Raw genomic sequence first — 14,185 nt, forward strand, 5'->3', positions numbered from 1 at the left:
CCACTGAAGGATCCTCTGGGGAGGAGCTGCAACGAACCCCCGTCTGAGCCAATGAGAATTAAGATCGGCTCGAAACATCACGGGTTGCCAGGTAAACTCTAAATGCACAGGCTGGAAGGGAAAGTCAGTCAGAATTCTTTTATAGTCATGGAAACATTGCTGTTAAAATGAAATCATCAGCGATAAACACATAAAAATATAAAAGAAAAAAAATGTAAAGTATATAAAAGGTATGAAACAAAAAAAAGTTGTTCTGGAGGTGAAAAGATGTCAGATACTTATGAGTCTGAAACTGGAAATCGAAGGTGTGATGCTCAGTGTTGTTAGTGGCTATGAACCACAGGTGGGATGTGAATCTGAAGAGAAGGAGAAGTTCTGGAATGACTTGGATGAAGTGATGCAGAATATTCCCAGAAATGAGAGAGTGGTCATTGGTGCAGACTTCAATGGACATGTCGGTGAAGGCAATAGAAGGGATGAAGAAGTGATGGGCAGATTTGGGATCCAGGATAGGAATACAGAGGGACAGATGGTGGTAGATTTTGCAAAAAGGATGGAAATGGCTGTAGTGAACACCTTTTCCAAGAAAAAACAGGAACATAGGGTAACTTACAAGAGCGGAGGTAGGAGCACGCAGGTAGACTACATCTTGTATAGACGAGGTAACCTGAAAGAGACCAGTGACTGCAAAGTAGTTGTAGGTGAGAGTGTAGCCAGACAGCATAGGATGGTGGTTTGTAGGATGACTCTGGTGACAAGGAAGATGAAGAGGACAAAGGTAGAGCAGAGGACAAAGTGGTGGAAGCTGAAAAGGGAGGAGTGTTGCATGGTTTTCAGGGAGGAGTTGAGAAAGGGTCTGGGTGGTCAGGGTGAGCTTCCAGATGATTGGACAACAACAGCTAGTGTTATCAGGGAGACAGGTAGAAGAGTACCGTATTATCCGCACTATAAGGCACCTAAAAGCCTTTAATCTGCTCAAAAACCACCAGTGCGCCTTATAATCCAGTGCGCCTTATAATCCAGTGCGCCTTATATGCGGAACAATATTGAGCCGCAAAAGGTCTCGCAACTACGGGAAGCAGCCGCGACTCCATTTTCCCCCGTAGAAGAAGTAGCGCGCGGTGCATGCTAGGATATATGACTGCGCGAAGTGCGCATGTTCGTTTCCATTTGTGGGTGTGTGAGCGCACGTCGCCGAAGTAGCAGCGGTAAAAACCGTAAAGGGGAATTCCAGTCCCACCACTTGTGTATAAAGACCCCACAACGGCACCTTTCAGGAGGCAGGCTTACGACGCAGAGTTTAAACTCAAGAAGATCAGTCTCGCAGTAGGACACGGAATAGAGCAGCAGCCAGAGAATTCAACATGAACGAATCAATGGTGCAGAAGTGGAGGAAGCGACAAGATGACCTGCACCAAGTAAAGAAGACCAAACAGAGTTTCCGAGGGAACAAAGCAAGATGGCTTCAGTTGGAGGACAAACTTGAACAGTGGGTTGTCGAACAGAGAGCAGCAACTAGAAGCGTCTCTACAGTCACTATTCCAATGAAGGCAACAGCGCTAGCTAGCAAAATAAACAACAATGAATTTAGAGGCGATCCTTCTCGGTGCTTTCGTTTTATGAAAAGCTTTGAACTGTGACAAATGGAGTTGGAAATACATTGTTTAAACACCGGTAAGACCGGTATTTAAACCGGTACGTACAGTACCGTATTGTGAACGCACTAACTTGTTTTGGGAGTGAACGGAGTTGTATTCTATTAATAAAGTTTGACTGATTTATCTGACTGTTTTGTTGACATTCCCTTTTAGCGCAGCTCCATTTAGTGGATGCATAACGCAACCCCAGCCACCACTGTAGCTTCTATTATATGCGCCTTATAATGCGGTGCACCTTATATATGAAATTTAAAAAAAAAAAAAAAAAAAAAGGCCATTGATTGAAGGTGCGCCTTATAATCCAGTGCGCCTTATGGTGCAGAAAATTGGGCACTTGGTGTGTCACCTGGAAGGGAAGCAGATAAGGAGACTTGGTGGTGGAATGAGGAGGGCAGGAAAATATACAGAGAAAGTGGTTAGCAAAGAAGTGGGACACTGAGAGGACTGAACGAATGCCAACGTGGACTGATGGATGGATAGATGCAAAGATGGATGAACTGTTGGTTAGACGTCCGGTTGACTGGTTAGCACACACCTGAATGCAGGTCCAGGTTGGCACAGGATGCTTCCTGTTCTCCGAGACGGTGGCGGGAACGCGTCTGAACACCTTTAAGTCGGTCGGCTGGTTCATCTCCACCGCCATCGACCGGTAGAGATGTTATGGGCGTGACCTACATATTTCAAATGCGAATATATTCCACAGCAAGTCAACTTCCTCCATCTAACCCTATTCTCTGGATCCTCCTCTCTCACGCCAACTACCTTCATATCTTCTCTTTGGTCTTTCTCCAGACCTCCTGCCTGGCAGCTCCACCTTCAGCAACCTTCTACCCAGATCTTCACCATGAACACTCCTTTGTTCATGTCCAAACCATCTCAATCATCATTTTGTCTTGGTCATACATGTTCTGCACCCCTGTGACAAATTCTTCTTTTCCTTTGGTCTTTTCCTTTCAGGGTCTTCACAGCGAATCCACCTTCTCCATCTCACCCTATTCTCTGGATCCTCCTCTCTCACACCAACTACCTTCATATCTTCTCTTTGGTCTTCCTCCAGACCTCTTGCCTGGCAGCTCCAATTCCAGCATCCGTCTACCAATATATTCTCTATCCCTCCTCTGTCCATGACCCAACCATCTCTGACCTTCTCTCCAAAACATCTAACATGTGCTGTTCCTCTGATAGACTCATTCCTGATCTTCTTCTTCTTCTTCTTCTTCTTCTTCTTCTTCTTCTTCTTCTTCTTCTTCTTCTTCTTCTTCTTCTTCTTCTTCTTCTTCTTCTTCTTCTTCTTCTTCTTCTTCTTCTTCTTCTTCTTCTTCTTCTTCTTCTTCTTCTTCTTCTTCTTCTTCTTCTACAGGATTGGACAGAAGACGTGAATCTCATCTTTGATTTTTGTTCTTTTAAAACAAAATCCACAGAAAGAAACTCCAGTTTCTAAATACCGATTTTCTGTCAAACAAAACAATTCAATAGAAGAATAAATGACAGCAAAACAGTAGAACTGGAAATTCATTGTTCATAGTGGACATGTAGATAAATAAACCAAGTGGTGCTGCATTCAGAGCCAGATCTCAGGATGATTTGTCAACGTGTTGTGGAGAAACGTGTCTTTCAGTGATGCTGAGTAGATGTTGGACGGAACGTCCTTCAGTTCCACTCATGTTTTTATGGAGTCGAATCCTTTTTAAATACACTTTTATAGTTGCTTGTCTTCAGAAATCCAATGTTAAACTCCATTCTAGATGTTGAACTCGTTGTTCTGAGTTTATGGCTGGACTGAAGATGACGTCTCCTCTCTCTGGCCACTTCCACAATTCATCTGAAAGCCCGAGGAGACGAGAAGAACCCTGGAAGGCAGCTTTCAGCAGGAACTCACTGAGTGCAGTGGTTGGTTTGTCCCTGAAGATGAGGAGGGTTGGGGATTGAGTTCCTCCAGAACTTCTGAGCTGCCGACAGCTGGAAGGTCAGAAACAAACAATAAGCTCGAGTCCTCTTCCGAACTACAAGTCTTGCCCCTTCAGGAAACACCTCTGCTGGTTCCACTGAGGTTCAGGTTTAGATTCTGCTGATGGTTAAAGGCGCCACCAGAAGACATTTTGGATCTTCAGAGAGCAAGTCACTTCCAAAGAATTGAACAAAAAGTGCATCTACTTACGAGACGGAGGAGCTTCGGCTGAAATACAAAGAGAAGAGAAATAATTCAGCTTTGCCAGAAGAGTTTGCGGACGATGTGTCTCAACATGGCGAGGCTGAAGCTCGGACACTCGCACGGCTTCACGTTGGGACAAAGATATTTGCAACGAAACGACATCGAGTCCAAGTCAAACATCTCCCTGTGGAGGTCTCTCACCAGACTTCTTCTTGTAGAAGACGTATCCAACGGCAACCGCGATGAGCAGAGCGGCAACAACCAGTGCGATGACGACGGGGAGGACGAGGCCAGGCTTTGCTGTCCAGCAAAACACAACACAAATAGTCACCATCTGAATTACAGTTTGCCTGTCCTACATCTAAGACTGAATGGTAACCAACCACCTGAAGCTCAACCTAGACAAGACTGAGCTGCTCTTCCTCCAAGAGAAAGGTTGTCCACACAGAGACCTGGCCGTCACCATCAACAACACCGCGGTAATGCCGACCACAACTGTGAGAAACCTGGGTGTGGTCCTAGACGGCCAACTGTTCGCCCGTTCCTGCAGGTTCCTCCTCTACAACATCAGGAAGATTTGCAGATTCCCCTCAGAGGATACGGTGCAGATACTCATCCAGGCTTCCCTCGTCTTGACTGCTGCAACTCCCTCCTTGCCAGTGACCATCAGGCCTCCGGAGCTTCTTCAGAAAGCAGCAGCCCACCTGGTGTTCAACCATCCCAATTTCTCCCACACACTCCCCTTCTTATGCCCCTTCACTGGCTCCTGGTAGCCGCCATCAAGTCCAAGACCCTGGTGCTCGTCTACCGGGCGGTGAATGGGACGCCCCGTCTTATCTCCAGGTTATGGTCCAGCCCTATGTCCCTACCCGTCCCCTCCGATCCGCCACCTCTGGGCGACCGTCCACCCGTCTCTCAGAGCCCCCGGCTGTAGATCCAACCGGTCTCGGCTCCTCGGCGGTGGAACGAACTCCCGAAAAAGCTGAAAACATACCTCTTCACCAAGCACTACCCCACTAATCGCACTGAGCCCCCAATGCTCCCCGGAAAAAAAAACAAAACAATGAAATGAATGTATATATGTAAATGATTCTGAGATGGCTATTTGGATGAGCGGTCACTTCTGACTTCCGACAAATGGTACTTCGGATCTTCGGTGACTGAATTGCCCTTTTTGTGAGTCGCTTTGGATAAAAGCGTCTGCCAAATGACTGAAATGTAATGTAATGTAGTGATGAGGTGTTTGTTCCAAAAGAGCCAATGACTGAGTCGTCCAAAAGTCGCTTGCTTGATCCGGATATGTACCCCCCTTTCCCTGCTGCAGTCGCTGGAGAGGAAGCTGCCGAGGTATTTCAAAGGTTCTGCAATTGCAAGGGACTGGTCTGAGATGGTGAAGGTCGGCGGGTGAGTTGCTGCCCACCGGCACAGTACCTCGGTCTTTACTACATTTACAGAGAGACACAGTCCCAATCCAATAGAGCATCTTTGGGATGTGGTGGAACGGGAGATTGGCATCATGGATGTGCAGCCGACAAATCTGCGCCAACTGTGTGATGCCATCATGTCAGTATGGACCAAACTCTGAGGAATGCTTCCAGCACCTTGTTGAATCCATGCCACCAAGAATCGAGGCAGTTCTAAAGGCAAAAGGGAGTCCAACCCGTTGCTGGCATGGTGTACCTAATAAAGTGTCCGGTGAGTGTAAACGCCAGGACATACTTTCCTATCGCGTTAGACGAGTCAACAGACGTTAGCAATATATCTCAGTGCAGTTTCATTGCCAGAGATGCTGCAGGATGTTTTGCCAATGAAAGGGACAACAAAAGGATACAATTATTCATGTTTTTCTTAGAGTTTGCCAGAGACAAAAAACTACCGTTGGATAAACTTATTTCTGTCTGCACTGATGGTGCACCCTGTATGTCGGGGCAGGACTTGTAGCGCTTCTCCGTGAACATGAAAAGAGAGCCGTCCTAAGTTTTCATCGCATCCTGCACCAGGAAAGCGAGCTGGAAGTCTTTCTCGGGGACATTGAAACAGATCGTCTTCTGCACTTGGAAAGACGGCAACAGTTTAGAGATGCCTGCTTCGCAAGTGACTCCACTTTACATCCGATCTCCTGCGGTCATTCAAAGCACGTTTTGGAGAATTTCGTGCGCGCACTGTTCTTTTCAAGGTCATCACTCGTCCACATGAGTGTGCAGTGGACAAAATCGACCTGACATGTATCCCCGGGATCTCTATCGGACACTTTGAGCTGGAAGTCGCTGACCTGAATCCGACACACTTTGGATCTGAAGATCTGGACGCTGATGGAGAACTAGAGTTTCCCACCTTCATCCCCTGTGAGTCCAGTCTTACCGTTGCTCCTGATGGCGTCTCTGTCCAGGACGGTGACCACGTCCTCCTTGACACCGGAGAGCTGGAACACACACTTGTATGTCCTCAGATCTTCTCCAGGTGTGTTCGGGAGCTTCAGGTCAGTGCTCATCTGGAAGGTCCCATCGGAGTTGGGGAGGATCTCTCCGAGGTCCTGAGGGACCATCTCTCCGTCCTTCGTCCAGAAGAGCATGGCTTCCCTGGGGAAGAAACCGGTGGCGTGGCAGGTGACCGGAGAGGAGGGCGTCTTCTGGAGGAGAGACACGCTGGGAAGCTCTGGAGCATCAAGAGAAACAGAGTTTCTGTCAACGCCTGAACTCAGAAGAACTTCCATCCACACGGAGGAGGCAGATTAGAAAGTGGGCAGGAGAAGGAAGGCAGAGACATGGAGGAAGAAGAGTGAAGGTACAAACATCACACCTTCTTCTGCTGTGGACAAATATTACTCACTCCTTTTCTCACTGTCAATTTTCCAATTTTCCTTCTTCTTCTTCTTTTGGCTTTTCCCTTCAGGTGTCGCCACAGTGAATCCACCTTCTCCATCTAACCCTATTCTCTGGATCTTCCTCTCTCACACCAACTACCTTCATATCTTCTCTCACTACGTCCATCCATCTTCTCCTTGGTCTTCCTCTAGACATCCAATTCCAGCATCCGTCTACCAATATATTCTCTATCCCTCCTCTGTCCATGACCCAACCATCTCAGTCTGGCTTCTCTGACCTTCTCTCCAAAACATCTAACATGTGCCGTTCCTCTGATAGACTCATTCCTGATCCTCTCCATCCTGGTCACTCCCAAAGAGAACCTCAACATCTTCATCTCTGCAACCTCTAGTTCTGCCTGCTGTCTTTTGGTCATTGGAACAGTTTCTAGTCCAAACATCATCGCTGGTCTCACCACTGTCTTGTACACCTTTCCTTTTATTCTGGCTGATGTTCTTCTATCTCTTGGTACCCCTGACACTTTTCTCCACCCATTCCAACCTGCTTGGACCCGTCTCTTCACCTCTTTTTCACACTCTCCGTTGCTCTGGACTGTTGACCCTAAGTACCTGAAATCCTCCACCTTCTTGATCTCCACTCCCTGTAGCCTCACCGTTCCACCCGAGTTCCTCTCATTCACACACATATATTCTGTCTTGCTGCCACTAACTTTCATTCCTCTCCTTTCCAGAGCATACCTCCACCTCTCTAGATGTTCCTCTTCCTGTTCTCCACTCTCACTACAGATCACAATGTCATCCACAAACATCATGGTCCATGGAGGTTCCTGTCTAACCTCATCTGTCAGCCTGTCCATCACCATTGCGAACAAGAAGGGGCTCAGAGCTGATCCCTGATGGAGTCCCACCTCCACCTTCAACTTCTCTGTTACCCCTACAGCACACCGTACCAGTGTCTCACAGCTGGCATACATGTCCTGCACCAGTCTAACATACTTCTCTGCCACTCCAGACTTCCTCATACAATACCAGAGCTCCTCTCTTGGCACTCTGTCATATGCTTTTTCTAGGTCTACAAAAACACAAACCAGCTCCCTCTGACCTTCTCTGTACTTTTCTATTAGCATTCTCAACACAAATACTGCATCTGTAGTACTCTTCCTAGGCATGAAGCCATACTGCTGTTCACAAATGCTGACTTCTGCTCTCAGTCTAGTTTCCACTACTCTTTCCCATAACTTCATTGTATGGCTCATCAACTTTATCCCTCTATAGTTGCTGCAATTCTGCACATCCCCTTTATTCTTAAAAATAGGCACCATCACACTTTGTCTCCATTCTTCAGGCATCTTCTCACTCTCTAAGATCCTGTTGAATAATCTAGTCAGAAAATCTACCGCTGCCTCTCCTAGACACTTCCACACCTCCACAGGTATATCATCAGGACCAACTGCTTTTCCACTCTTCATCCTCTTCAATGCCTTCCTCACTTCACTTTTACTAATTTGTGTCACTTTGTGGTCTACAATAGTCCCCTCTTCTACCCTGAACTCCCAAATTTGTGTCCTCAAATTCAGCAAGTAAATAACCAGAGCGTTGGAAAGAAGTAGAAACAGTGTTTCTGAGGCGACGTCAGGTCATGTGATCCCACCTGTTCTCAGCAGGGAGCTCCTCCCGTAGTCCAGATACTTCTTCAGCCACTCAGGACAAAGCTGGGTGAAGTAGTGCTTGAAGGTTTCCTTTATGGCCTCGTCATTTTCAAACTTGTGTTTGGTGATGAAAGCCTGTGGTCTCGGAGCGATCCATGTCAGTGTCTTCAGGTCCAATGAGATGAAATCTTCTCCATCATAAGAGTACTGATGAAATCCAGTAACTTCTCCAGTCTCATCGTTCCACTCACAGCCAAACATCACCTGGACAATGTGGACTCCTGAGAGTCCAGTGAGATCTCAGCACAGTCCGCTGTGTTTATTATGGGATGGACATAAACTCAGTCGTGTGTGTGTGTGTGTGTGTGTGTGTGTGTGTGAACAAACCTCCAGTCTGGTTGAAACGCTGCTTTGCAGTTTCAAGGTTGACTTTGAAGGCCTGCTGGGCTCCAAGTGAGTCTTGGGTCTCTGTCTCCCAGAATTGTGGATCATCTGCTGAGACTTGGTCCATCCAGGCCTGTTTGGGTTCTGCTGTTCTGGTGTTGCTGTCGTAGTGAGTTATTGGAACTTCATTCACCAGACCAACAGCGACAAACTCTGGGAAGTTTGGGACTTGAGAGGATCCCGTGTAGAAAAACTTCATGGAGTGAATCACTGGAAGAAATATTTCACCTAATGATGAGGTTTTGGCAGTGGTGGGCCGTCAGGGCCTGCAAGGCCTTCTCTGCTGGCCTAAAAAAATATCTGAATCACAAACATTAATTAAAAATTGTCCATGAATACTTATTAAGTAATTCCAAATGGTCTGTTCACTTCCTTTCATAGCATTTCTCCTGCTTGTGCCGCTTCCAGACATGTATTTTCATACGAAAGCTTTTAACCAATCACATTTCAGCCATCATCTGTTGCCAGGCAGGGTCAAAGTCAAAGGAGTCTGCCCGGGGGGGGGGGCCTTCACAATCGGTTCTGCAAGCCCTTTACGGAAAAAACAAGTGTGGATGACGCTGTTGCTTCAACCAATCAGATTTTGAGTTTGCAACATCGAGCCTTCTAGCAGGCTTCAGCAACGTCGGCGTATCCACGCCCTCTGATTGGACAGTCACACAGTGGAGAAGTGTGTTAGCGAGGAGAAGCTAACTAGCCAGCTGCGAACAGAAATATAGTCATGTTTGTTCAATATCGTTTTTTTCAATCCACAACGGCAACAGGAGGAGAAGAAACAGATTTAGTTATATCTAATATATTGATAAAGTGATTTTGTTTTTGAAGAAAAGCCGGACACAGTAAAGAAATGTCGGGCAACTGCTAAGCTAGCAAACATAAGCTAGCAAACATGTCACGACCAGGTAAAGGTTTGTCCGACATTTTCAAGCCACGAACTCCGACCCCTGGCTCACAGGTACACTAAAAATTATATCTATATATAAATTATCACTATAAATTATATTATATTATTATATTTAACTCTGTTTGAGAAAGAAAGGATGGTTTTTGTCTACAAATAATCAGAATTTTGGTGAATTTTGTCATCACGTGACGCTCCCTAAACAGGTTATCTATCTAAGATGCACCTCTTTATACTGCATTAGATGTTTTTTATAGCCATAAACTAATTATTGGGGGTGGATTGATTCACAATGACTGCAGAAACAGCTTTAAGTTACTCAAAGATGTAAAAACACAGTGAATGACGGAACTTTTCTAGAACTTACACTTTGAAGATCTTTGCTTCTGTCCTTCCTTCATGCTGGATTTCCTGAATGTTTTCATATTTACTTTCACTTTCGTTTTGGATCTTAAACTCCAAACAACGTCCGTATTTGCTCCCATCTCCTCTGAACTCTCACTCTGAACTAAAAACTACAGTTTCCATCTGATTCTAAAGGTGAAATGTTGATGAGAAACAGGCTGAAGATCATCTTTGGACCAAACTAAACACGAGCTGCTGCTTCAGACTCTTTGAGAAATCAAATGAAGCGAAAAGAAACGGACTTACCGGCCGTCACGCTGGACGTTCCCATGACAACCAGCACAAGTAGAAAGATCTTCATCATCTCCAGGTTTGAAGAGCCTACAGATGTTCAAGCATTGTTGTTCCCAAACACACGCTGGGCTTCCAGGTGGAAGATCTGGAGCTCCGCTGAAGGATCCACTGGGGAGGAGCTGCAACGAACCCTCGTCTGAGCCAATGAGAATTCAGATCGGGCCGAAACGTCACGGGTTGCCAGGTAAACTCTTCATTTGCAAACGATGGTGGAAAATAAGTATTTGGTCGCCTACAAACCAGATTTCTGTCTCTCTGACTTCTTTTGTAAGACCTCCATAGGTTACCAGTTTGAACTGGTTGTCCTTATAAAAGACACCTGTCCACAACCTCAAACAGTCACACTCCAAACTGGGACCGAGACCAAAGAGAAACCAAAGTGTAGACCTGCACCAGCAGGGACGACCCAGTCTGCAGTAGGTGAGCAGCTCGGTGTGAAGAAATCAACTGTGGGAGCAATTGGTAGAAAATGGAAGACATACAAGACCACTGACTATCTCCCTCCATCTGGGGTTCCACGCAAGATCTCACCCAGTGAGGTCAAAATGATTGCAAGAATGGTGAGCAAAAATCCCAGAAGAACATGAGGGGACCAGGTGAATGACCTGCAGAGAGCTGGGACCAAAGTAACAGAGGCTACCATCAGGAACACACTTAAAGCCTGCAGTGCCAGGTGGGTCCCCCTGCTTGAGAACATACATGTCCTGGACCCTCTGAAGGTTGCTAGAGAGCATCTGGATGATCCAGAAGAGGATTGGGAGAATGTGCTATGGTCAGACGAAACCAAAATACAACTTTTTGCTCAAACTTGTGTTTGGAGAAGGAATGCCGAGTTGCATACAAGAACACCACACCTACTGTGAAGCACGGCGGTGGAAACATCACGCCATGGGGCTGTTTCTCTGCAAAGGGACCAGGATGGGGCCGTGGATCCTGAGATTTGGAGTGAAACATCTTTCCATCAGCAAGGACACTGAAGATAAATCGTGGCCGGATCTTCGTAAGAAGCGTTTCAAGGTCCTGAAGTGACCGAGCCGGTCTCCACATCTCAACCCCATAGGAAGTCTTTGGAGGGAGTTGAAAATCTGCGTTGCCCAGCGACAGCACCAAAACATCAGTGCTCTAGAGGAGATCTGCTTGGAGAAACGGGACAAAATAGCAGCAACCGTGTGAGAAAACCTTGAAGACTTACAGAAAACGTTTGACCTTTGTCATTCCCATCAAAGGATGTATAAAAAAAAAGTATTGACTTGAACGTTTGTTCTTGACCAAATACTTATTTTCCACCAACATTTGCAAATAAATTCTTTAAAAAATCAGACAATGTGATTTTCTGGAGAAAAAAAAAAATCACATTCTGTCTTTCATAGTTGAAGTGAACCTATGATTAAAATGTCAGGCCTCAATCATCTTCTTAAGTGGGAGAACTTGCACAATTGGTGGCTGACTAAATACTTTTTTACCCCACTGTCTTCTTCTCCTTTGAGCTTTTCCCTTCAGGTGTCGCCACAGTGAATCCACCTTCTCCATCTCACCCTATTCTCTGGATCCTCCTCTCTCACACCAACTACCTTCATATCCTCTCTCACTACGTCCATAAAGCTGCTCTTTGTTCTTCCTCTGGACTTCCAATTCCAGCATCTGTCTATCAATATAGTCACTCTCCCTGCATTTTAAATGACCCAACCATCTCTGACCTTCTCTCCAAAACATCTACCATGTGCTGTTCCTCTGATGGACTCATTCCTGATCCTCTCCATCCTGGTCACTCCCAAAGAGAACCTCAACATCTTCATCTCTGCAACCTCTAGTTCTGCCTGCTGTCTTTTGGTCATTGGAACTGTTTGTAGATCATCCCACCATGGTCTTGTACACCTTTCCTTTCATTCTGGCTGATAGTCTTTTATCACATAGTTATATCATCAGGACCAACTGCTTTTCCACTCTTCATCCTCCTCAATGCCGTCCTCGCTTCACTTTTACTAACCTCTGCTACTTTGTGGTCTACAATAGTCACCTCTTCTACCCTTGCCTCTCTTTCATTTTCCACATTCATCAGTTCTTCAAAGTACTCTTTCCATCTTCCCATCACTCTTCTAGCATCTGTCAATACATTTCCCTCTCTATCCTTAATCACCCGGACCTGTTGTACATCCTTTCCATCTTTATCTCTCTGTTTCGCCAACCTGTATAGATCATTCTCACCCTCCTTACTATCCAACCGAGAATACAAGTCATCATATGCCCTTTGTTTTGCCTTTGCTACCTCTATCTTTACCTTTCGCCGCATCTCCCTGAACTCCTGTCTGTTCTCTTCAGTCCTCTCAGTATCCCACTTCTTCTTCGCTAACCTCTTTCTCTGTATACACTCCTGCACTTCCTCATTCCACCACCAAGTCTCCTTATCTACTTTCCTTCCAGATGACACACCAAGTACTCTTCTACCTGTCTCCCAGATAACACTAGCTGTTGTTGTCCAATCATCTGGAAGCTCTCCCTGACCACCCAGAGCCTTTCTCAACTCCTCCCTGAAAACCATGCAACACTCCTCCCTTTTCAGCTTCCACCACTTTGTCCTCTGCTCTGCCTTTGTCCTCTTCATCTTCCTTGTCACCAGAGTCATCCTACAAACCACCATCCTATGCTGTCTGGCTACACTCTCACCTACAACTACTTTGCAGTCACTGATCTTTCAGGTTACCTCGTCTATACAAGATGTAGTCTACCTGCATGCTCCTACCTCCGCTCTTATAAGTCACCCCATGTTCCTGACTTTTCTGGAAAAAGGTATTCACTACAGCCATTTCCATCCTTTTTGCAAAATCTACCACCATCTGTCCCTCTGCATTCCTATCCTGGATACCAAATCTGCCCATCACTTCTTCATCCCCTCTATTGCCTTCACCAACATGTCCATTGAAGTCTGCACCAATGACCACTCTCTCATTTCTGGGAATATTCTGCATCACTTCATCCAACTCATTCCAGAACTTCTCCTTCTCTTCAGATTCACATCCCACCTGTGGTTCATAGCCACTAACAACATTGAGCATCACACCTTCGATTTCCAGTTTCAGACTCATAAGTCTATCTGACATTCTTTTCACCTCTAGGACGTTCCTAACAAACTCCTCCTTCAAGATAACTCCTACTCCATTTCTCTTCTTGTCAGCACCATAATAGTACAACTTAAAGCTGCTCCTAAGCTTCTAGCCTTACTACCTTTCCACCTGGTCTCCTGGACACACAGTATCTCCACCTTCCTTCTCTGCATCATGTCCACCAACTCTACCTTTTCCTGTCATAGTCCCAACATCAGAGTCCCTCCTCTCAGTCCCAGACTCTTGCCTTCCCTCTTCTGCCCACACAAACTTCTTCAGATGAGTTTCCATGGTCGTCCACCAGGTGTCAGTTCTGCATGTTCAAATCTCAAGACGATCAAGTTTTACCTTCAGAAGAATCTGCTCCTCAAACCTCCGCAACGACCCTTCATCTTTCTCTTCATCCGGTTTCCAAATTGCGAAGCTGCGACCTAAAAGCTCCTTAAATTTGTTGCTAGAACCGTCTTAAATGCCGGTGGGGAAAAAAAACTGGCAAGTGTCTTTTCACAGAACTGGGAAAAGAATAAAACAATAAAAACATCCACAAGAAAAGGATAGAAACTTGACAGCGCGGTGTGACCTTCAAATAAAAATAATAGTAATAAATTTATCCTTCAAATCAAGAAGGAAATCCCTTTGAAATGTAAAGAAAATAGCTTAAAATCAGCAAAACCCTTAAAAATCAAGAAGGAAATACCTCAGAAATAACAGAAAATTCAGTTAAATTAGTTTGAGTCTTTAAAATCAAGAAGGAAAT

At 45.6% G+C, this 14,185-nt stretch overlaps 1 protein-coding gene across 1 annotated transcript; it reads right to left on the reverse strand.

Annotated features, from left to right (window-relative positions):
* Nucleotides 1–112: 112 nt before the first annotated feature.
* LOC147231353 (major histocompatibility complex class I-related protein 1-like) lies at nt 113–10,460 on the reverse strand. Its single transcript, XM_086152703.1, has 8 exons — nt 10,280–10,460; nt 8,671–8,937; nt 8,286–8,564; nt 6,172–6,465; nt 4,012–4,110; nt 3,817–3,834; nt 3,538–3,617; nt 113–3,058 (listed from the first exon to the last, which is right to left on the reverse strand). Exons 1-8 carry the CDS (start codon nt 10,335–10,337, stop codon nt 3,041–3,043), a joined length of 1,113 nt encoding a protein of 370 aa, XP_086008829.1. The 5' UTR covers nt 10,338–10,460; the 3' UTR covers nt 113–3,040.
* Between the last annotated feature and the right edge of the window lie 3,725 nt (nt 10,461–14,185).

The sequence above is a fragment of the Fistularia commersonii genome, chromosome 9, assembly GCF_037954325.1.
Source record: "Fistularia commersonii isolate RoL2024-O1a breed Wild chromosome 9, RoL_Fcom_v1.0, whole genome shotgun sequence".
Taxonomy (NCBI): domain Eukaryota; kingdom Metazoa; phylum Chordata; class Actinopteri; order Syngnathiformes; family Fistulariidae; genus Fistularia; species Fistularia commersonii.